Source organism: Stegostoma tigrinum, chromosome 24, assembly GCF_030684315.1.
Source record: "Stegostoma tigrinum isolate sSteTig4 chromosome 24, sSteTig4.hap1, whole genome shotgun sequence".
Lineage (NCBI taxonomy): Eukaryota > Metazoa > Chordata > Chondrichthyes > Orectolobiformes > Stegostomatidae > Stegostoma > Stegostoma tigrinum.
Window position 1 is genome coordinate 2538089 of NC_081377.1, and position 25588 is coordinate 2563676.

The 25588-nt window shown below is 44.2% G+C and overlaps 1 protein-coding gene across 2 annotated transcripts in view; it reads left to right on the forward strand.

Annotated features, from left to right (window-relative positions):
* The window catches only part of col9a2 (procollagen, type IX, alpha 2), a 188009-nt gene that overhangs the window by 145598 nt on the left and 16823 nt on the right, over window positions 1-25588 (forward strand). For both annotated transcript variants that reach the window (XM_048558361.2, XM_048558363.2), the window contains exons 29-31: window positions 4414-4468; window positions 8991-9179; window positions 14312-14389. In XM_048558361.2, the coding sequence (XP_048414318.1) occupies window positions 4414-4468; window positions 8991-9179; window positions 14312-14389 (322 nt within the window). The remainder of the gene's footprint in view (window positions 1-4413; window positions 4469-8990; window positions 9180-14311; window positions 14390-25588) is intronic.

Below are 25588 nucleotides of genomic sequence, written 5' to 3' on the forward strand. Positions count from 1 at the left end.
GAAAGCCAACTGTATGTGGCCAAGTGAGAGGATTAAAGTACAGGAACAAGGATGTCTTGCTGCAATTGTGCAGGGCCTTGGTGAGGTCGCACCTGGAGTATTGTATGTCATTTTGGGCTCCTTATCTGACGAAGGGTGTTCTTAGGGAATGCAGCAAAAATTTACCAAATTGATTCCTGGGATGGCAGGACTGACATTTGAGTAGCGATTGAGTCGGCTGGAACTGCATTCACTGGAGTTTAGAAGAACAAGGGAGGTCATCGTAGAAACTTATAAAATTCTAACAGAACTGGACAGATTAGATGCAGGTTGGATGTTCCTGATGGAGGAGGAGTCCAGAACCAGGGTCATGGTTTAAGAATAAGGGGTAAACCTTTTAGGACACACGAGAGGAGAAATCTTTTCACCCAGAAAGTGGTGACTCTGTGGAATTCACTACCACAGAAAGTAATTGAGGTGTTTTCAAGAAGGTGGTAGATATCGCTGTTGTAGCTAAAGGGCTATAGAGAAAGAGCAGGATTAGGTGACTGAGTTGGATGATCAGCTTAATGATGTTGAATGATAGAGCAGGCTGAAGGAGTCAAATGGCTGATTCCTGTTCCTGTGGTTCCTATGTCATTGTGGACATATGGTCAATTTTAAGCTGAATACAGGAAAGAGCGTCACTACCCTGAGAGATCAGGTACCATGTCTGATGAAACAGAAGTTGCAACTTAACAAAGATGAACCTGCAAGCTCTGTAAGGAACAGCTCCAATTGGTAAAGGTCTGCTGCAAAAAAATGCTGTATCACAGACAGTGTATGAGAGTTGAAATTGTGTTGGTGTGGTTCACCGTCGACACCCATCACTTCTGAACCTACTGCATGTCTTCGTCTCAACATCCCAATGGTAGCAGGAGTTCATATAGAGTCAAGTTAACTGGCTCAGAAACAAACTGTTATCGACAAGCCGGACACAGTGAAGCTTTCATTAGGTTTCCTAGACTTATTCAAACAGAATAACGTGAGGACGTGCCCCCATCTACATCAATGGAGCTGAGTGGAACTTGAGACAGTGGAGAGTGTCAAATTCCTCGGAGTGATTATAACTGACAACCTGTCCTGGAATTCCCACATAAATGTGACAGTCAAGGAGGCACAACAACACCTCTTCTTCCTCAGAAGGAAGAATCTTGTGAAATTTCACAGGAGAGTTGCTTATTATTGCCAACAGGAAAGAAACCACAGACTTTACAGGAGTTGTGAAAATGCCCTATACCCTGTAAGTCAGTGCTGATGACAAAGATCGTGTTGAGCAAGCAGCAATCTTCCTGCATGACAACTCCGATAAGTCTGGTTCAGCAGTCAAACAACCAAAGAAGGCAACTGGAAACCTCCAAGCTGTGCAGTAAGTTGAAGTGGGAAACTTGCCTACTTCATTGCAGATGTCTTTCAGATTGAAAGTAAGGATTTATTTGAAATAAATGGAGATGAGCTTCATGTGACTTCATGGAAGCCAGACCAACATCTTACAGTTTCAAGACAATGAAAATGAGGACAACCTCTCTGTCAATATCGGCAAAACTAAAGAACTGATCATTGACTTCAGAAAGAAAAGAGGAGGACGTGCCCCCATCTACATCAATGGAGCTGAGTGGAACTTGAGACAGTGGAGAGTGTCAAATTCCTCGGAGTGATTATAACTGACAACCTGTCCTGGAATTCCCACATAAATGTGACAGTCAAGGAGGCACAACAACACCTCTTCTTCCTCAGGCAGCTCAGGAAATTTGGCATGTCCATTACATCCCTCACCATCACCTATAAATGCACCATTGAAAACATTCTGTCTGGGTGCATAACAGCCTGGTATGGCAACTGCTCTGCCCAGAAACATAAGAAACTACAGAAGGTTGTTGCACAGCCCAGACCATCATGGAAACCAGCCTTCCATCCATGGACTCTATTTCACAGCTCACTGCCGCGGAAAGGCGGCCAACATCATCAAAGACTCATCGCACCCTGGTAATGACCTCCTACAACCTCTTCCATCAGGCAGAAGATACAGAAACCTGAACAAACGTACAAGCAGGTTCAGGAATGGATTCTTTCCTGGTTATTATTAGACTGATGGACTCTCCCAAGCCTCAAATAATGCTGATCTTGCTAATGTTGATCTCGCCTAGGGCATGCCCTGTGCAATGTAACCTGTATGCCTCTGTGTAAGTTTTTTTGATCTGTATGTCCTTGCTCACTATGATTTGCTTGTACTGCTCGTAAACAAAGCTTTTCACTGTACTTTGGTACTGGTGACAATAAACCAATCAATCAATCAACATGGGCAAAACAAATTGCCTAATCTAGAAATCCAAGATATTGCAGGGAAAGGAGTCCATGCTTCAACAGAGCAGCTTTCTCCAAGAAAGGACATTCACAAGAATGAAGAACCCTCAGATAATGGCATGGGACATCTGTCTGAGTTAGCAGGGAAGAGCTCCTCTGCAAGCGAAATTCCAGAAGTTCAGGATCCTCCAGTTTAAGTAAATGGCCCAATGACTCATTGGCCAGAAATTGCATCGTCCATGAACGAAATCAAAGAGATACAAGATTCTCCCATGGAGAAATCATACTCAGACCAGGGTCACAGTCCACACATCTCAAGCAGAAGACCTGATGTTCTTCCAATTCTCAAGAAAGTAATCTGAAACATCCAGACTGCCTACATTTGTGCAAACATAAGCATATGGCATGTTGGGAGGAGTGAGGGAGTTGAGATGGTTTTAAGTGTAATTCTGTTATAGATATGGATGTATAATGATTAACTGCAAGGAAAATGCTCAAGGGTGTGGGGGTTTGGTATGTTGTATAATGCAATGGTGCTCACAGTGTTAATGTCAATGTTACATTGAGTTCCACCTAGTTTGTGGATGTCATATGACCTGTGGGTGCAGACGGTTGATGTAAGCTTGAGTGCCCAAGAGGGGGGACGATAGCTCAGTGGTTAGCACTGCTGCCTCACAGCATCAGGGACCTGGATTGGATTTCAGTGTCGGGTGACTGTCTATGTGGAGTTTGCATGTTTCCCCCATGTCTGTTGTGGGTTTCCTCCCAGTGTTCCGGTTTCCTTCCAAAGATGTGCAGGTTAGGTGGATTAGCTGTGCTAAATTGCAAAATGTGTCCAGGGATGTGCAGGCTAGGTTGATTAGCCATGCGAAGTGCAGGGTTATGGGGATAGGATAGTGGGATGCTCTTCAGAAGATCAGTGTGGACTTGATGGGCCAAATTGCCTGCTTGTACACTGTAGGGATTCTATGAGGAGCAGATGTATTCTACATAGCCCCTGAGAGTCTAAGAGCTATGGCTAGCACATTAATGTAAACCAGACCTATTGCGAATAGCAATAAACTACCTTGTTATCTCAGACTAGTGACTCTGATCTGGTCTCTCCTCCACCGTTGATAATTAGACCAGCTTGAGACTCAGCATAGGCAACTGACAGTGAACTCTTCACATCAGAATACTACAGCATCACCCCCAGCCTACTCCTGATATCACCACTCTCTTGCCCCGACTCATCCCCATTGACAACCTGACTACCTCCCCCAGCATGTCCGAAATCCCCTCCCCAAGGTGCCAATCAAGCCAACCACTCCACTGTTACTCCAGGAAAACACCAATTCACCCCTGAACCTTAGCAAAACACTAACTACCCCCTTGAATCCCAACAAAACACCAACTACCCCAGAATCCCAGCAAAGCACCATTTATCCCATTTATCCTACCTGGCTACATTACTAACCACCTAACAACACCAGCCTAGCCTGATGTGATTACCTCCCTATCTCACCTCACTCCTGTACCTACCCATTCACCCCTACACTGTTTGCTAACTCACACTCATCTCTTATACACTTAGACCTTTGGATATGAAACTGAATATGACAACTTGTTTCACCCAAGTGTACTGCACTGGCTAAGGATGCTGCACTGACCATTTGGGGCATCAAAACATCCAGTGGGAGTGGATATCAGTGTTGGGTTAGGAATGTCTCCCTGGGCGGAGTGCCTGTCCAATATTCTGAATGATCCATGTGGATGCACTGTCATTAATGGCCACAGAGGGAGATGCTGAGCTTGTTGATGATCTTGTGTGCCAACAGTGCCACTAGCAGACCGAATGAGGTACTGCAAGCCTTACTGACATGGAATCAATCCAGCAAGGTGCAACCTTGTGCCTCCCAAAATCCAAAGCCTGATGGGAAGGTGCTCCGAATTATATATCAGGGAAAGGTAAAAATTGAGGAATGTGCTCTTCTTTTCTGCAATAAAGAATTTAAAGGGCTGTGTGTGAACCCTGCCAATGGTCAAGATCCCATTCTGCTCAGTCCAGGAACTTGAGGCTCTCACCTTATCTATCTGTCATTCTTTTCACAGGGGCGTGATGCAGGAGATCAGCATATTGTTGAAGTTGTCTTGAAAATGATGCAAGGTCAGTGCTGAGGGAGACTTCAGTCCTAAAAACTTTTTACAGAAAGACACTGTGCATTACTGGACAGACTCAAATATTACTGTGTATGTCAGAATGTCTGTTTGTGAGTGTATCACTGTCAAAGATGGTTTGTGTGTTCCACTGCAAGACGTTTGTGTCACTGTCCGACTGTGTGTGTCAGTGACACAAAGTGTCCTTCTCTGTGTTTTTCACTGTCAAAGCCATGTCTTCACTGTCACTGTACATGTGAGTTCATTAATGTCGGTGTGTGTCATCAGTCTGTGTGTGTCTCTTTCCGTCTGTCTGCATCATTATTTGTCTGTGTGTGTGTGTGTCACTTTCAAAGTACGTGTGTTATTGTCAGCAACTGTTATCACTGTCAGAATGCGTGTGTTCCATGTTCTTGCACATCATTATTTGTGTGTGTGTGTTTTGTTTAATTCTGACCCTCTTGCCTTTAATTCTTCATTTGTCCTATTATTGCAGCCACGCTTTTACTTTCGTCTAACTGCCTGAGTTCTTGATTATGCCATTCCTCACTCTCCACTGTCTGTTACCCTGGTTCAGCTCTTATCTGCACACCTTTTAATCCTATGAACCCAGATCTGGAAGGATTTAGGCAATCGCCACCAAATCTGCTTGTAATTCTCCAGGCACAATCAGCTCCTGCTCTGGTCTGTTAAAACCAGCCCAGAATTGTACACCCTGGGCTCTTGGTCTATACTTCCAGCCGACTTCTTAAACTCTGCTCCCACGTCCCGTCCACTTCTACCTCCACCTCCACCTCCACCATTAATTGCAGCCTTGGCCATCAAGATGGAACCCATCCAATCAGCTAGTTTTGCTGCACCCCTTCTGTTTGATGAAACTTCTATAAAGATCCCCTGAGCTGACACTGTTCCATAGTTTTTTTTAGATTAGATTAGATTCCCTACAGTGTGGAAACAGGCCCTTCGGCTGAACAAGTCCACACCGTCCTTTGGAGCATCCCAACCAGACCCATCCCCCTATAACCCACACACCCCTGAACACTACGGGCAATTTAGCATGGCCAATCCACCTGGCCTGCACACGTTTGAACTGTGGGAGGAAACCGGAGCACCCGGAGGAAACCCACGCAGTCACGGGGAGAATGTGCAAACTCTGCACAGACAGTTACCCGAGGCTGGAATCGAACCCGGGTCCCTGGCGCTGTGAGGCTGCAGTGCTAACCACTGAGCCACCATGCCGCCCTATTCCTCATTCCCATTGTGTTCTCTCCAAGTGCACTGGATCTATGAGGCCCACCTCCTGCTTTCTCAATCCCATTCTTGCTAAAGTCCCCTCCTAATCCCCCATGTAGCTGATGTTGTTAACATGTCTTTAGCTAATGTTTCTCTTCTCTCCAGAAAACGATCCATGTCCTGTCCACCCTGACAAACGTGTCCGATCTCCAACCTTCCTTTCTTCACCAAAGTCTGTCAAACCCATTCCCACCTTTCCTGGAAGCCCAGGATTGAATCTCTCCAATCAGGTTTCCAGCCCTGCCACAGTATTTGAAACAGCTGTTCTCAAGATGACACCTTACTGTCTCCTGCCGTGGCTGACATTCCTTCCTGGAATATCCTTCTCGACCTCCCTTTGACATTGGTGACCACACCAGCCTTCTCCAGTCTCTGTCCACCAGCTGGGAGAAGACCTGCTCTTTGCTGGTGCCATTTGTATTTGTCCCATCGTAGTTAGAGAATCACCAGCAAAGACTTCAGTTGCTGTTATTGTTCCTGTATCAGTCCTTGTCCCCTCTTCCTTCTCATCTTTTGTCTACACCTGTATCTGAAGGTACAGTGTTAGATTTCCCAGTTACACTGACCATCTCCTGCTCTACCTCACTGCCACCTCTCCTCACTCCAGTCCTGTTTTCGTATGGTTACATTGTTTATCCAGCCTTCTGCACTGGGCTCAATTTATTTGTTCCTGGTTTGGAAATGGTGTACTAATTACAGGTGGCAACACATCATGTTATGCTCTAGTCTAAGATCTATACCAGCTTCCGGTTTAGCAATGTTTTTGATTTTAAAATTCTGATCCTTGCTTTCTAATCTGTCCATGTCCTTGACACCACCTCCCCGCTCCAGTCTCTGTAATCCCCTCCCGGCTCACAACCCTCAAACATTTCTGCACTCCTCTAATTCCAGCCTCTTGTGCATGTCCAGTTATAACTATTGCTGGGCTGGGGGCCCACCTTCAGTTGCTTTCAGCCCAAGATCTGGGACTCCCTCCTTAACCCAACCCACTACTCAACCTCACTTTTCTCCTTTGAAGCACTTCTTTGGGTTATCAGATCTAATATTTCCTTACAAGGCCAAGTGACTGACTTTGTTCTACAGTGCCCTTGTGCAGCACTGTGTGATGGTCTGTTATGTTAAAGGTGCTACATAAATGCAAATTATTGTTATACTTTGCAAAAACCTCAACTTTATTCCCTTACACTTACTCCTCAATCATCCTCAGCACCTCACCTCCTTCCCACACAAATGCTCTTTTGTTTTTTCACACATCACTTCTAAGGACCTAAACATATCTTCCATGTGAAATGGCAATGCTCTTGTATGAATTTCAACTTATTGTTTTGTGGAATAGGGATTATATTTATTGTATTTTTGTTTATTTATTATATTTATATTGTATATTATATTATTGATATTAATATTGTATATTATATTATGTTTATAGGCCAGTTAGTCTTATGTCAGTGGTGGGCAAATTATTGGAAAGGGCTTTGAGAGACAGGATTTATGATCACTTGGAAAGGCACAGTTTGATTTGTGATAGTCAGCATGGATTTGTGAGGGGTAGATCATGCCTCGCAAATCTTATTGAATTCTTTGAAGAGGTGACCAAACATGTGGATGAAGGTAGAGCAGTGGATGTGGTATACATGGATTTAAGTAAGGCGTTTGATAAGGTTCCCCATGGTAGGCTCATGCAGAAGGTAAGGAGGCATGGGATAGGGGGAAATGTGCGGATTGGATTCAAAATTGGCGAGCCCTTAGCGACAAAGGATGGTAGTGGACGAGAAATATTCAACATGGTGCTCAGTTACGAGTGGTGTACCAGAAGGATCTGTTCTGGGTCCTATTCTATTTGTGATTTTTGTAAATGATTTGGATGAAGGAGTGGAAGGGTGGATTAGCAAGTTTGCGGATGATACAAAGGTGGGGCACATTCTGGACAGTGCAGAGGGCTGTTCTAGGTTACAAAGGGACATTGATAGAATGCAGAGCTGGGCTGAGAAGTGGCAGATACAGTTTACCCCTGACATGTGTGAGGTGATTCATTTTGGAAGGACAAACTTGAAAGCAGAATACAGGGGAAACGGAAAGATTCTTGGCAGTGTGGAGGAGCAGGGGGATCTTGGGGTTCTTGTCCACAGTTCTCTGAGCGCTGCCACCCAGGTGGATAGAGTTGTTAAGAAGGCGTATGGTGTGTTAGCTTGCATTAATAGAGGGATTGAATTCAAGAGCCGTGAAGTTATGCTCCAGCTACACAAAAGCCTGGTTCAGCCACATCTGGAGTATTGTGTCCAGTTCTGGTCCCTCATTACAAGAAAGATGTGGAAGCGTTGGAAAAGGTGCAGAGGAGATTTACCCGGATGTTGCCTGGAATGGAGGGAAGGTCTTACGAGGAAAGATTGACAGAGCTAGGGCTTTTCTCTTTTGAATGACGAAGGATGAGAGGTGACTTGATAGAGGTGTACAAAATGATCAGAGATATAGATAGAGTGGACAGCCAGAAACTTTTTCCTAGGGTGGAGGTAGCTATTATGAGGGTGCATAGTTTTAAAGTGAGTGGAGGTAGATACTGGGGAGATGTCAGAGGTAGGTTCTTTACTCAGAGAGTGGTAGGGGTGTGGAATGCATTGCTGGAACGGGTAGTGGAGCTGACCTCATTAGGGGCATTTAAGCGGCTATTAGATAGGCATATGGATGATAGTATAAGGTAGGGATGGAGGTTAGATAGACCTTAGGTTTAGGGTAAAAATTCGGCACATCATGGGCCGAAGGGCCTGTACTGTGCTGTACTGTTCTATGTTCTATGTTTCTGTACAGTGCAGAGTTCTTTACCCTGGGGAAATGAAATGCATAACAGGTGACTGTTTTGTGGAACACCCCCCAATGTGAAGGTGCAACATTGAGCTTCTAGTCACCTATAATTTGAATTCTGTGCCTTTCTCCCACTCCAACCTTTCTGCCCTCAGTCTGCAGCACCTCTCCATTAACTCTCGTTATTGGAACAATTAAGTTCTTTTGAAATGATGGACTTTACAGCCTTCTGGATTCAACCTTGAGCTCAGCAATTTCAGCTTGATACACCGATGCTCAGAGTGAGGGTCCCACTCAGTCTGTGTGTCACAGAGTATTAGTGCACGATGCATTACTCATAGCAAATATTTTTGTGTGACCAGGATTACAGTAAGCTGATGACTATATCTGTGGTGTCCGAGCAGTTCATACTGAATCACTTTTCTTTGGATGTGTTACAGAGCAATTAGCAGCAGTAGCAGTCAGCGCGAAGCGAGCGGTCCTGGGAGGAGCAGGGATGACAGGACCCCCTGGACCCCCTGGAAAGACAGGCCCTCCTGGTGGACAAGGGGACCACGGGATTCCTGGGCCTCGTGGCTTACCTGGTCTGCCAGGTGTTCAAGGCCAGGTCGGAAATACTGGGCCCAAAGGTAAGAGGTCACGAGGTTGAGAGAGCTCTGCCCTGATTCTAAGTATAAAGCGATCACTACCTGGTGAATACGTTTGAAGGCCCTGCTCACAAATGATAAATAATAATCTGCATCTTCAACATGTAATTTATTAATGTTCAAGTATTTGCGATTCTGTATGTGCAGGGTGTCAGTCAGGATTCATGCCAGTCAGAGAGACAGGAACCCTACCTTGTGGATAGCATTTGTTAATGACTCAGTCTCAATCTCTTTACTTGGAGACGTTTACACGCATAACTGACCAGATCGTATCCATCACCACATCACCTGTTTCTTCCTTTATCGAAGCGTGAAGGCCAAGGGCAGAATATCGAGAATGTCAAGGGATATCGAGAGTTGGATAAAGAAAAACAACGAAACATATGTCACAAACAGGCGAGGCCCTTCAGAAGTATAGAGGGTGTAAAAGAGGGGCTGCGAAATGTCTTTGGTGGATGGGATCAGGAAAAACCCCAAGGCTTTTAATAAGTATATTAAGGGTAAGAGGAGTACCAGGGAAAGAGTGAGATCTGTTAGAGACCAAGGAGAAAACCTGTGCATGGAGCCAGTGCGCTTTAATGAGATCTTGAATGAATACTTCTCATGTATTTTCACAAAGGAGAAAGACATGGTAGCTGGAGATTTCATTTGAGGTGGTGAGGTTCTAGACCATGCCAAGGTACATCAATTCCCAGGGCCTGATGAGAAGCATCCCAGGCTACTATAGGAGGCAAGGGAGGAGATTGATGGTGCCTGGCAGAGATATTTAATACTTTCTTGGCCACAGGTGAACTTCCAGATGACTGGAGGACAACTAATTCGATTGCTTTGTTCATGAAGGGCAGCAGGGAGAAGTCAGGTAATGACCAACCAGTTAGTCTGATGTCAATGGTCAGGAAACTGTTGGAAAAAATTCTGAAGGATTGGATAACCGACACAGGGATTGATCAGATATAGTCAGCACATTCTTGTTAGAGAGAGATCCAGCCTGATTACTTTAATTCAGTTTTTTGAAAAGCTGACTAAATCTACTGATGAGGGTAGTGCAGTTTGTGTGGCTTACATGGACTTCAGCAAGGCCTTTGACAAGGTCCCACATGAAAGGCTGCCCCAAAAGGCAAGAGCCATGAGGTTCAACGTAATTTGGCAAACTGGATCTAAAATAGGCTAGTAAATAGGAAGGAAAAGGTGATGATGAAGGGCTGTTGTTGTAACCTGTGACCAGCAATGTACCACAAGATTAGGTGGTAGGTCTTTTGGTGTTTGTTATACACATTAACGACTTGCATGTGAATATAGAAGGTATTATTAGTGTACTTGCAGATTACATGAAAACTAGTAGTGTTGTTGATAGTGAGGAGGATGGTCTCAGGTTACAGTCTGATTTTGATCAGCTGGTAGGTTGGGCAGAGCAATGGCAGATGGAATTTAATCCTGATAAGTGTGAGGTGATGCATTTTGAGAGGTCCAATAAGGGAAGGATATACACAGTGAATGGTAAGGAGTGCTGAGGAACAAAGGGACCTTGATGTACAAGTCCATAGATCACTGAATGTGTCAGCACAGATAGACAGGATGGTGAAGAAGGGATATGAGATGGCTGCCTTCATTACCTGACGCATAGAATATAGGAGCAATGAAGTCTTGTTGTACTTTATAAAACATTGGTTAGGGCACAGATGAAGTGCTGTGTGCAGTTCTGGTTGCTAAATTATCAGAAGAATGTGATTGCACTGGAGAGGGTCCAGAGGAGATTCACCAGGATGTAACCAGGGATGAAAAGTCTTGTGAAGAGAGACTGGATAGACTGGGTTTGTTTTTCCTGGAGCAGAGGAGGCTGTGTGGTGATCTGATTGAGGTACACAAAATTATGAGAGACGTAGTCACAGTACATCATAAGAATCTCTTGCAATATTTAAGCATTTGGGTAAGCACTTAAAATGCCAGGGGGCACATTAGCTATGGATCAAGTGCAGGTAAATGAGATTAGTGTAGATTGGTATTTGTTGGTTGGCATTGACATGGTGGGCCGGCTGAAGGCTCTATGACACTAACTATATCTAATTTCTTCTTGAAACCATTCAGTATTTTGACCTCAATTGCATTCCATGGCAGAGAATTCCACAGACTCACCACTCTCTGGGTGAAGAGATTTCTCCTCTTCAACCTAAATGGCCTACCCCATTTCCTTAGCCTGTGACCACTGGTTCTGAAATTAGCCTGTTTGAAGACTTCTGTCTTCTGAACCCGTTTATGCCTGATCCCATTCACACCTTTTTAATATTTTGAGAGAAATTAGGCCTTGTTAAAGGAATATGGTGTCTTCCCATGTCAAGTTTCATCTGACCCTTTTTTCACAGTCAGCCTGATGAACAGTAAAGGCTTTTGATGCTCTGTCTGTACTGGTAAAATGTTTTGCCTTAGCTATTTCACACTGAATCACCAGCCTTTCTCGTGATTTCGGCACGTTGTCATCTCAAACCCAAAGCAGGTAAAAGGCTCAAATTTCTTCACTTTACTTGGGTCTTCATTATCTCTGTAACTAGGCACTGTACACTAATGGGGTGGATCCGAGATAATGGGAACTGCAGATGCTGGAGAATCCAAGATAATAAAGTGCGAAGCTGGATGAACACAGCAGGCCAAGCAGCATCTCAGGAGCACAAAAGCTGACGTTTTGGGCCTAGACCCTTCATCACAGAGGATCCATTGTCCGACACAGTGCAATTGAATGAGTCTATGACTAAAACATTCATTACTGGGCTGAAGCTTTTTGGAGCTAGTACAATTCCCTGTTCCTGAACAGCGTCACCATCTTCTCCTCCCAAACCTTCCAAATTGTGCAAAATTGCGAAAACCTTTCAAAAAGTACTTTTCCATTTAGGACATTTCATTGTATAGTGCTAACTCAGGCTGCATCTCAAAGGCCTGTTGACTCTACTACAGACATTCCTGTGGTTAATTTTTTCTATTATACTTCCCCATTCTTTATTTCCAGACATCTTCATCCCATTTGGTTCTAATTCTTCTCCTCTGTTGACACCTTCAGCCTGTATCTGGGTAGTCCTGCATTGCCAGTACCAGAGAATTCTCCATTCTTTGCGTCACTGCTGAATGCCACATTTGACCCATGAATGCCCCCGGGAATGAAATTTTCTAAGTTCATTTTAAGGCTTCAGAGATTTGTTCCAAAAATGCCTTCTTATTGAATATCTAACTCCAATTAATACTAAGAGGCGATCCACGTTTAACACCTTGACAGAGTCCAACAGTTTAAAGTCAAGAACTGAATGAGGAATCTCCAAATAGACCGCTTGCAAACATGTGAGTGGTCTGTTAAATTCCATTTTATAGAAACATAGAAGTCAGGAGTAGGAGTTAGCCATTCGGGTCTGCTGCACCATTCAGAATGATCATGGGCTGATCCTCTGTCTCAATGCTACATTTCTGCTTTCTCCACAAACCCTTTGATGCCTTTAAATCTAAAAATGTGCCTGTCTCTTGCTTGAATATATTCAGTACTTGGCCTCCATAGCCATTTGTGGTGGACAATTTCTCCTCTTCTCAGTCCTAAATCGTCTACCCTGTTTCCTGAAATTAGATCCCCTGGTTCTAGATTCATCAACAAGGGAAAACATTCTCCTTCCTGAATCTAATCTGTCCAGCCTGCTAGAACTTTTATATGTTTCGATCAGATCCCCTCTCATTCTTCTCAACTTTAGTGAATACAGGCTAAGTTAAACCGATGCCTGCTCACAGGACATTCCTGCCATCCTCCGTGTCAGCCTAGTCAATCAGACGTAACATAGAATATCTATCCTGCAGCTTTCTAAATTTATCAAAGCCTGTCCATGTTTCTATCTAATAGATCACCTTTTTATAAAGTTTGATAGAGTTTCCAAATCTTTCTCAATATCCACTTGACGAGAATGCTTTACCTCTGATCTTTCGGTAGGAAGTCACAATGCCAAGGTAAAGACCTTGCCCATTATCCACTTCATTTTAATGTAATGTTCAACTTCACACAACATGAATAGAATGTCATATTCAGATACTTTGCACTTCAATTCAGCCATTCTTCTCAAAAGTAACTCCACTTACAATCTTCTGAATGAGAAGGGCTCTTGGTTTCCAGTCTTCACTTTCTGTTAGTCAGTCTGGGTCCATACCAGTTGGTGAGACAGAAATATTTCTTTGTGGGTAGAGTTTATTAACAAGCCAGTCTTACAGCTTTTTCCATACTCTGGCCCTCTTCCTCCTTTATGCCTACCTAGTTGATCAGTGCTAACCATCTGAAAATCTATTTGCTGTATGAACATAGGCCAGTAGTTACAGATCTGCACAGCTCAGCTCTAGATTGCACTGACAGGATGAAGATCTCTCAGCTGTGAGCTGTGAAGGCCCTGAAGTGAGTCTAGAGTGGCTGGATTCTGCTTCTAGAGAGCACTCACTTCATGAGCCTGAGTCTATGAATCTTGAATTGGTAAACTTGCTGAGAGAGACCAAAGGATGACTAAAGTGGTAAATGAATTTATAATGGTGCAGTGGTGGGAGAGCAGTCTTCTTAGGCTGTGACTGAGAGGTATTCGGGCACAGTGGAGGGAATTTGATTTTTTTTAATCTAATTGTGACAAAGGCATGTTAAGGATGGGGATATTCTAACGAGGAGCAGATAACAACTGGGCCAATTATGGGATCACAGCTTGAGTTGCCTGATATAGTATGATAGAAGTTTCTCAGAACCCCAAATCATTTAAGTCAAGGTGCCATAGCCTTACTGGACTATAAGGCTGCTCTCTCATTAGAGAGAGGTGACTGGTGGTGATTTAACCTGAGGGCTAGCATGCCTCAGGCAGCGAGGGAGAGATTGAGAAGGAGAGTCCTTCATGATAACCTCAGCTCCACAAACCAACCGTCCAGCTAACTGAGCTAAACTGACTACCACCCAATTCATTATTTGTACGACAATATGACCAAACAATATATTGGTCAAGCAGAATCCTTCGCTCATTAATATAACAAATTAAGTTCAATCATTGTGCTTTGACTCATTTTGAAGTTCTGCAGCTGGTTCTGCAATGTGTCACCTAATCTGTGCATTTTTTTTAATCCAGGAAAACAAGGAGAGAAGGGAGATCGAGGTGAGAAAGGTCGTGGACACCCAGGACTCCCAGGTCCACCAGGTATCACAGGTAAGAGCAGGAGACTGAGATAACGAGGTGTAGAGCTAGAGCAACACAGCAGGCCAAGCAGGATGAGAGGTGCTGATGTTTCAGGCCTAGGCCTGGAGAATGTTCACTGACACTCTGCCAAGTATTGGCTTCATGTTGTTGCAGGTTTGCAATTTGACACCTCAGTTTGGAATCCCTCCCTTGGTTGGTTGTGTAGAGAACCTTTGTTGTTTAATCCCACCTGCAATCACTCTCTGAGATAGTAGGAACTGCCGATGCTGGAGAATCTGAGACAACAAGGTGTAGAGCTGGATGAACACAGCAGACCAAGCAGCATCAGAGGAGCAGGAAAGCTGACATTTCGGACCCAGACCCTTCTTCAGAAGACCTTTTAGGCCCAAAATGTCAGCTTTCCTGCTCCTATGATTCTGCTTGGCCTGCTGTGTTCATCCCGCTCTACACCTTGTTACCTGCAATCACGCTCTTTTGGCTTCATATTGATAGAAATATAGAGACCTCAGAACAAAGAGCCAGGTCAGTCCCGGGGGGTGTTTACAATGTAAACAAACTTTCTGAATGACATTTTCTGTTCCCATTTCCCTTCAGCCCTATCCAACCATAATTTTCTGTCTCATGCAATAACCTTGAAAATTATCTCTAAATCCTCACAACTGTCTGTGAAGCAATCTCTCCTGACTACTATTTTAAAGACGTTGTGTTTATTTTTGTATCTGTGCTTCCTTGTTATAGGCTCCTTAACCTGCTCCTCTTTACAAGTATTCCCTTAAGATTGAGAACAGTGAGTTTCCCTCCAGTTTGAAAGGTTCTGCGGTAACTGTAAAGTCTAATGTAGGCGTCACATGGCAGATTTCCTTCCCTAAAGGACATTAGTGACTCAGATGGGATTTTCCCCTGACAATGAACAACGGTTTGATGGTCGTCATTAGACCCTTATTTCTAGATTATTATTGAGTTCAAATTCCACCATCCGTCGTGGCGGGATTCAAACTTGGGTCCCCAGAACATTACCTGGGTCTCTGGGTTAATAGTCTAATGATAATACCACTAGGTCATCACCTCCCCTTAAATGAAACTTTTTTGTTAAGTCAGCATTTCCCATTAGTCAGGAGGTGTGTTAGGCATCTTCTGATGTACTTTGATATCCTCAAAGACCTTTTAGATATCGAAGCTACACCATGGAAAGCATTCTGTCCAGATGCATTCACAGCATGGTCTGGCAATTGCTCTACCTAAGACTGCAAGAAATTACAGAGAGTTGTAAACACAGCCCAGTCCATCACACAAACCAGCCTTCTATCCATTGACCTGTCTATACTTCACACTGCCTCAGGAAAGCAACCAACATAATCCAAGATCTCTCCCACCCAGGTCGTACTTTCTCCCACACTCTTGCATTGGGTAGAAGATAAAAATTTGAAAACACATACCGACAGATTCAAGAACAGCTTCTTCCCCACTGTTATCAGATTTATAAACGGACCTATATTAAAGCTGATCTCTCTCTGCACCTCCTCTGTAGCTGTAACACTATATTCTGCATTCTGTTCTGTTACCTTGATATACGATTTCACAAATCATAAGGTATGATTTGACTGGAAAACACGCAAAACAATACTTTACACCGTATCTCAGTACATGTGACCATAATAAATCAAATCAAACCTGGGTAACAGCAACTTGTAACTTACCTGTCCTGTCTACTTCAGTCCACAGTATTCCAGTATGAATTAATATTGGATTGGAACTCCATTTGTCTCTCACTTTGTCACCTGCTTGTTGCCACGTTTTGGAGCTCTTGTACATGTGGCTATTCTTGCTCATTATTCAGTCTTGTTTATAGATGTGTCCTTCTCTAATCTTAGTCTTAAAATACACTTTTATTCTTATGGGCATTGAAAGGTATGAACAGGTAAACACAAGTATAAACAGGCATAGAGATATAGAACATGGAAACAGATCCTTCGGTCCAATTCATCCATGTCGACCAGATGTCCTAAATTAATCCAGTCCCATTTGCCACCTTTTGGCCCATGTTCCTTTAAACCCTTCCTATTCGTGTACCCATTCAGATGTCTTTTAAGTGTTGTAATTGCACTAGCCTCCACCACTTCATCTGGCAGCTCATTCCACACACACCACCCTCCGCGTGAAAAAATTGCCCCTTAGGTCCCTTTTAAATCTTTCTGCTCTCACCTTAATCCTATGCCCACTAGTTTTGGACTCCTCCCATCCCAGAGAAAAGACCTTGTCTATTTATCCTATCCATGTCCCTCACGATTTTATAAACCTCTGTAAGGTCACCTCTCAACTTCAAGCACTCCAGGGAAAATAGCCCCAGTCTACTCAGACTCTCCCTGGAGCTCAACCCTCCAACCCTAGTGACATCCTTGTAAATCTTGCCTGAAACCTTTCAAGTTTCACAAGAACCTTCCTATAGCAGGGCGACCAGAATTACACACAGTGTTGCAGTAGTGGCTGAACCAAGGTCCTGTACAGCCGTGACATGACCTCCCAACTTCAATACTCAATGCACTGACCAATAAAGCCGAGCATACCTAACGCTTTCACTATCCTACTACCTGTGTCTCCACTTTCAAGGAACCATGAACCTGCACTCCAAGCTCATTGTTCAGCAACACTCCAATGGACCTTACCATTAAGTGTATAAGTCCTGCACTGATTTGCCCTTTCAAAATGCAGCACCTCACATTTAACTGATTTAAACTCCATCTGGCACTCCCCAGCCCATTGGCCCATCTGATCAAGATAGAATCCCTGCAGTGTGAAATCAGGCTGTTCAGCACAACGGGTCCACACCGACCCTCCAAAGGAGGGTCTCATCCAGACCCATCCCTCCATCCTATCCCATCTACCGCCCATGAATACTATGGCAATTTAACATGGCCAATCCACCTACTCTGCACATCTTTGGACTGAGAGAGGAAACTGGAGCACCCAGCAGAAGCCCACACAACACAGGGAGAACATGAAAATTCCACACAGACAGTTGCCTAAAGGTGGAATCGAGCCCAGGTCCCTGGTGCTGTGAGGCAGCAGTGCTAACCACTGAGCCACCGTGTCACCCATTGTACTCTGAGGTAATTTTCTGCGCCGTCCACTACACCTCCAATTTTGGAGTCATCTGCAAATTTACGAAACAAACCTCCTATGTTCACAACCAAATTATTAATATAAATGACAAAAAGCAGTGGACACAGCACTGATCCACTGGTCACAGGTCTCCAGTCTGAAAAGCAACCCCTTCAACACCAACCTCTGTCCTCTACCTTCGAATCGGTTCTATAGCCAAATGGTTAGTTCTCCCTCTGTTCCATGTGACCTAATCTTGCAAACCAGCCTACCATGAGGAACCCTGAATGCCTTCCTGAAGTCCATATAGATTACATAAACTGCTCTTCCCCCATCAATCCTCTTCTTCAAAAAACTCATGATTTCTTATGCACATTAGACAAGTGTTAGAAAAAAATAAACAGGTGTTAACAAGTATGGAAAAGTATAAAGAAATATTGCACGTATTGTCATGTACAAACAAGTTAAAATAGAACAAAAAAGATATAATCAGGTAGAAAGATATAAAAGCAAGTATAAAGAAATAAAGATAGGTGTAAACAGATAAATGAATATTGTCAGGTATATATACCATTCAAGAAGAATTGGAAGCACGTTAAAAGTACAGGAGTGGCTCTGTTAATTCACGTTGACATTGGTGCAACTGTTAGAGATGACTTTTTCAGGAGATCAGATATGGAATCGGCATGCGTGGAGTTGAGGAATATTAGGGAAAATTAGTAATTTGTACGGCGAGTCTTCAGGCCCTCAAACAGTAATAACAATATTGGACAAAAATAAATATTGGGTGCTTGTGATAAAGGGGTAAAAATGATCACGGATGATTTAATCTACACAGAAACTGGGAATATCAGATTGGTAGCCAGGAGGAGGATCATTTCTTTGAGCAACTGTTGCACTCAATCTGTGTCATGTGACCAGATTAATTAACCACAAAGTGAAGACACCAGCAGGTAGCAGCAATCACTGTATGAGTGAATTTTACATTCAGTTTGAAAGGGGGAAGATTGGGTCTAAAACTAGTATTTTAATCTTTAAATAACGACAACTTTGTGAGCTTGAAAGTGTCATGGAGAATCACCAGGAGGTGTAGAGAATTCTTCACGATGTTAAACTTTTATTTGCAAACAAAAGCTGTGACAATCAGAAAATGGTTTCCCGATCGCCCCCAATCCTCGGGGCTTGTTATCTTTTATACCTTTTCAGTTATCATGCTGTTTCTCAGGTTATCAGCATAACCAATTGTGTTAATTAGTGTTATCTCCCTAAGGTATTTGTCTTCTGAATTATCTCTGCTACAATGATTTCTCAATTTATTAGACTATGATTATTTTCTGCCGCAACGGCCTCCTACTTTGCACCTAATCTATTACAGTAGGTCATCATGGCCTTCAATATTTGAGATTACATATCACATGATGTTACTATCGTAACCACACTGTGCTCTCATTGTTCCAGTACTCCTCGTACCATCTAATACCACCTAATCTATTACATGATGTCATTATGGCCCTCAGCCTGTTTACCTTTATGTCACGTGATTTGACTTGACTAACCTACTCTTACTGTCTTCCATTCATATATACTTAATTTGTTCTGCGTAGCCCTAATCAATTATCTTATTGCTTTGTACGTTTCATTGTATTTTCCATAAATTCCCCCCTTTGAGACCTGCTGGTCACATTTAGAGAAAGAAGACAATAAGACTAGACCCATATTAGCCAATGGGGAGTTGCAGACCCAAAAGTGGGCAGAAATAATGTCAGGGTCTAATTCTTAAAGGGTTCTTCCTCTCGTCCCTAGAGTCACTGGGCCAAAAACCTGCCCGTCAATAGCCAGGGCTGGAAAAAAGACCCAGTACCCTTACAATCTAAACCCACGCACTTCATAAAAACAGCTCAGGCGCCTTTGTCCCGACAGGCCTTCTGCACCTCCGTGGACATCGGATCATTGTAATACAGTAGCGAAACCTCACCGGAAGAGGGGGATTGTCCGGAGGTTGTCGAAACAACCAGGAGCTGCCGCACAGTGAAAGAGAAGAGACTTAATAAGAAGTAGAGCACAGCAAAACACAAGTGCGATGACAAGCAGTACGACACCTATAATAATGCGGATCCTGGCAAACCAAGCCCCCCATCCCCCAATACGCTTTCCAACCAATCAAAAACCTGATGGCCAAAGCCTGTGCTGTCCTTAAGCTCCTGCCTCAGGCTCTTCAGCATCTCCATCGCCTTCGTAAATGACCCCTCTAGACTGGTATTGTTAGGCATAAAGCTGCAACAGTGTTCCCCAAACATTACACATACTCCTCCCTTCTCAGCTAGCATCCAATCCAGACCCTATCTGTTTTGCCACGTCATTTTGGTAGTTGCATCCAACTGCTCTCCCAAGGCTGAGAAGGCATCATTAGTGTAGTTAATAAATCTTTGTTGATTGTAATAGATGAAATTAATCCATTCAGTATTCTTGCTAACCCCTATAACCGGGATAAGAGCTTCCCACCCTGTGCAATCTCGTTTCGGGCTTTAAGCTCGTTGGGGATGCCCCTAGGCTGACCTATGCTATCAAGTCGTACCGCTGGATCAGGGACATACTGTCGTTTAGGGCGGCACAAGGTCAGTTGCGATAGAGCATCAAGCTGAGCTCGTGGTGACACAACAATTTCATGAAGGAGCATTACCCGAGCATAAATACCATCCCAATCGTAGGGAAGTGTCGGACACAACCACCCTTTCCGACCACACAGCCACCAGGTATCTGCTAATGGGGCGTGTTGGGAATTCAGGACAGCACCAAAGGTTGTGTCAACCTCAATGTCAATAGTGGGCTGAGACATAGATAAGCTGCAGAGCTGGGCTGAGAGGTGGCAAATGGGGTTTAATGCGGACAAGTGTGAGGTGATGCGCTTTGGTCGGAGTAACCGGAAGGCAAAGTACTGAGTTAATGGTAAGATTCTTAGTAGTGTAGATGAGCAGAGAGATCTCGGTGTCCATGTACACAGATCCTTGAAAGTGGCCACCCAGGTTGACAGGGCTGTTAAGAAGGCATACAGTGTTTTAGCTTTTATTAATAGAGGGATCAAGTTCCAGAACCAAGAGGTTATGGTGAAGCTGTACAAAACTCTGGTGAGGCCGCACTTGGAGTATTGTGTACAGTTCTGGTCACTGCATTATAAGAAGGATGTGGAAGCTTTGGAAAGGGTGCAGAGGAGAATTACTAGGATGTTGCCTGGTATGGAGGGAAGGTCTTACGAGGAAAAGCTGAGGGACTTGAGGCTGTTTTCATTAGAGAGAAGAAGGTTGAGAGGTGACTTAATTGAGACGTATAAAATAATCAGAGGATTGGATAGGGTGGATAGGGAGAGCCTTTTTCCTAGGATGGTGACGGCGAGCACAAGGGGGCATAGCTTTAAATTGAGGGGTGAAAGATATAGGACAGATGTCAGAGGTAGTTTCTTTACTCAGAGTAGTAAGGGAATGGAACGCTTTTCCTGCAACAGTAGTAGATTCGCCAACTTTAAATACATTTAAGTCGTCATTGGACAAGTATATGGACGTACGTGGAATAGTGTAGGTTAGATGGGCTTGAGATCGGTATGACAGGTCGACGCAACATCGGGGGCGAAGGGCCTGTACTGTGCTGTCATGTTCTATGTTCTATAAAGGCCTCCAAAGTGGCCCACTGGCACAGAGCCATTTCGTTTGAAACATTCAAAGCTCAAACCTTCACGTATGTCAAAAACAGTCCTGGGGAATGTGTGATTAGTTTTACTGGTAGACCAAGGAGTGCTATAGCCACACCACTGTTGGAGGTGCTGCCTCCCCGAGTCGTCTTGTTGAAAGAATGTGGAAGCCTGGAGGAGAAGGCACCAGAAAGGGCAATGGGGCTGCAAGTATGATGATGAGTCATTTGGGTCAATGGATGCAGGTGGATGAGTTATAAGGCATTGGGAGAACAAAGTATGATGGTTTTGCCTTGGCGCACAGGGAACAGTCCTGTCTGGTCAGTATCACTGCTGTGTAATTCGCCCATTGGTACCAATAATTATCACAGGCACGTGTCCACTCTAGGGACATGAGCTCCACGCTCCTGACCTCTCTCTGCCTTGTGGCCTGCACATTAGTGACACTATGGGGCCAGATCTGCCAGGCCTGCCAAGGTGATGGTTTCCAAGTCTGCACATGGGTAGGAAACTCCGGCGCTGGTGAGGGGTGCAGCTGTGGTTTCTCCCACTCCTTCTCCCATCTCACCATTAGGAGAAGAACTACCTGCCACAGACGCATCACCAATAGCTCCAGAGTTGGCAGTGCTCTCCAACTGCTCTTACTCACCGACTGTTCAATGCCCCGCTGAGAAGTGCTGGCTTCCTGTGTATCCTGCCCGCTCTCAGCAGCCTCTTCCTCACCCCCACTTACCTCAGCTCCGGAGTCAGTCTGCACCTGTGGGACAGCTTTGGTGCAATGGTTGAGGTGGTGCCATGTGTGTCGTCCTTCCACCTGAACAGCTGTGGGCGACGCCTTGGCCACTGTGAAAGGTCCCTCTCTCCTTGGCTCATTCCACTTCCTCCGGAAGACCCGCACATTCACCCGACCTCCGGGTTTAATAGGTCCTTCCTCTGAGTCGGGCACCGGCTCTTTTTGCTTCTCCTGTGTGTGGATAGACTCATGTATCATAGTTAGTTGCTGCATATACTGCTTAAGTTCTAGTTCCAGTTGTTCCAAGCTGGGTCCTTCATATGGGCCCCTTCACTTGGGCACTGGCATGGGTCCACCAGTAAGCACGTTATACGGTGTTAAATTTGTCACGCGATTAGTCTGCGTGCGATAACTCATTAGTGCTCGTGGCAGTGCATCGACCCAATTATGGTTGGTGCTTGCGCAAATCTTATGCAGTTTGGCTTTTAAGGTGCCATTAATTTCTACCATGCCCTGTGACTGGGGATGGTACACACATCCAAACCTTTGCTTAATTCTCAAGGTCTGCAGCACCAACTTAACCACTTTTTGAATAAATGTAGATCCATTGTCTGAACTGATTTCTGACAGTATACCAAACCTTGGAATAGCTTCATTTGTCAAAAATTTCACCACTGTCCCTGCTCCTGAGTCTTTGGACAGAGTCACCTCTACCCATCTACTAAACCTATCAATCACTACTGACATATATTGTTTCCCACGCATCGTCTTTATCACGTCCACATAGTCAATCACCAAGTGCTTAAATGTGCGCTCGGGTACTGGTGTGTGTCCTATGGGCGTGGTTATTCCCCTTACTAATGTTGTACTGTGCGCTGACCTCACGTTGTGACAGCATGTGATCCACTGAGGCCTGCAAGTAAGGTGACCAGAATCTGTCCCCTTTTATCTTGCTCATCACTTCCCGTTTGGCACAGTGGTCTAGCCCATGCGCCTCTGAAGTAAGGGCCGTCAACAAAGGGGTGGGAGCCACCCACAAACCGTCGCCTGTGCACCACAAGCCGTCTTGGTTTTTCTTGGCCCCTCTTTGTTTCCACAGTGTTTGCTCTGCTAAGGTTACCCTACTTTGGATCGCAATGATGTCAGCTATTGCAGGCTCCGGATCCAAACACAACTGGGGCACAATGACAGCTGAGGTGCACCCAGAGGCTATTTTAGCCGCCTCATCTGCTGCCTGATTACCCCTTATCACCATACCATTCCCTTTCCTGTGAGCTTAATGATAGTAATGATAATGTAACTTAATGATAGCTAGCACTTTTGGCTTCATCATTGCAGCTGTCAATTCTACAATTTGCAGGTAATGTTGTATGGGATCCCCGTTACTTTTCCTAAAGCAGGGGACATACCCCATGGCCATAAGCCAAATCAGTGTAGATGTCTGCTTTCTCACCTCCCATCAACTCGCATGCTGCTCTTAATGCCTTGATCTCAGCCACTTGTGCTGAACAGGGTTGTGGGCAAGCCTCCAGCTTGATTGTCCTAAACTGGGACTGTTCTTGCAGCACAACAGAAAATCCTGCATGATTTCCATCATAATCTCTATAGCATTAGCCATCTACAAATAGGACCTTTTTATCTTTGTCAGGCAGTGGCTCAGATTGTAAATCAGCCCTCAGTTTAGCGAATGTCGTTACTTTCCCTTCAGCCCAACAAGTCCAACAATCGTGGGGTGCTCCCTCATGTTCTAGTGGAACATAGTCTGCTATGTTCCTGGTAGCACATCTCTGTATAGTTATGTCGGGGAAAGTGAGTAACGTCCGATATGCCATTTTCCTGGCAGGTGTCAATACAAATTGTCCTTTCTCTAACAATTCTACTACCTTATGGTGTGTATGCAGGACAATAGGGTAGCTCATCGTCACAAAGGATGCTTTTTCATATGCAGAATACGCAGCTGCTAGCCCCTGATAGCATGGTGGATATCCCCGAACCACTTTGTCTAGTCGGGTGCTATAGTGTGCAATAGGTTGCTTAGGTCCCCCTACGCCTGCCTCCTGTGTAAGTACTGCAGCAGCGTATCCATCCTGTCTATTGGACAAGTACAGGTGGAAAGGCTTCTCATAGCCAGGCAAGGCTAATGCTGGAGCTGACTGCAGAGCTTGTTTAAGGGTGTTAAAAGCTGTTGCAGCTTCCTCATTCCATTGCAGGACATTCCTCAGGTGTGAATGTCCGGCCTCCTTCATTATTTTCCTCAGGGACGCCATAATTACAGCATATTCTCCAATCCAGTCTGAACTAAATCCTGCCATCCCCAAAAATGTCATCATCTGTCCTACTGTCTGTCTTCTTTCCTTTAAAGCATTCTTCTCTTTTTCGCCGCTTTCCCATTCCAATTCTCCCTCTATCTCTACCGTTCCCCTTATAACAGGACACTGTCTCGTATTCCCATTGTCTGAGTAGGGAGGGGGTCTATCCAGTTCCTCCAAGTTTGGATATTGAGAGGATTCCTTTCCTTGTTCCTGTGCTTCTGAAGTCTGATTAATCTAGCAAGTTTTGAGAAGATTTGTAGCTCAGGTTGAGGTTCTGGATGTGAGCTAACTCGCTGAGCTGGAAGGTTAGTTTTCAGACGTTTCGTCACCATTCTAGGTAACATCATCAGTGAGCCTCCGACGAAGCACTGGTGTTATGTCCGGCTTTCTATTTATTCTAATAAATAGAAAGCGGGACATAACACCAGTGCTTTGTCGGAGGCTCACTGATCATGTTACCTAGAATGGTGACAAAAAGACTGAAAACTAACCTTCCAGCTCAGCGAGCAAACTCACATCTGATTAATCTGTTCTTTGGCACCCCTCCCGGTCACAACTGGTCACTCATAAGCTTTTCTCAACTCTTCCCCCTCCTTCCTAAAAAGTTTCAATATCTCTGCTTCCTGCTGTCTCTTCTTGTTCCACTTTTTAGATTTATCTTTTGGTTTGTGGTTTTTAATTAACCCTTCCGTTTCATTGCACATGCTTATATCAAAAGTACCTTCCTTTGGCCATTTAATCAATAACTTCTCAGTTCTTTCTGCCCATTTCTCAGAAATTTTTACAATATCATTCCTTGCTACTGTAAATTTCTTACTTAGTATTTCAACTGCAGTCCCTTTGTTCATGGTTAAAGTCACGCCAGTCTAACTGTCAAACGGTCCTTGTTTTCACACAGCTCAGCAATATGATGATGCTTTGAAGAATACAGCTGTTCCTTATTACGTTACTCTAGTCAACTATTACCAATCTGCCTGATTTTAATTCTAAATGGGTTCAATAGTGCTATTAGTAAGTTAGTATTATGGCCCTCAGCCCGTTTACCTTTATGTCACGTGATTTGACTTGACTAACCTACTCTTACTGTTTTCCATTCGTACATACTTAGTTTGTCCTACTAATTTGTTCTGCATAGCCCTAATCAATTATCTTGTTGCTTTGTATGTTCCATTGTATTTTCCGTAAAAGCAGAGCAGTTGAAGTGAACTGTGAAACTAAGCTAGGGATAGATTAATAGAGACACAGCAATAGACATTTTAAAGGAATATTTCAGTCAACTCAGCGCAAGTATGTTCCTATTGCAAGGAAAAGCCCTAAGGGTTGGGGGATTTAAGTGAAAGAAAGTATCAAAATTAAAGAAAAAGTATATAATTCCTCACAAG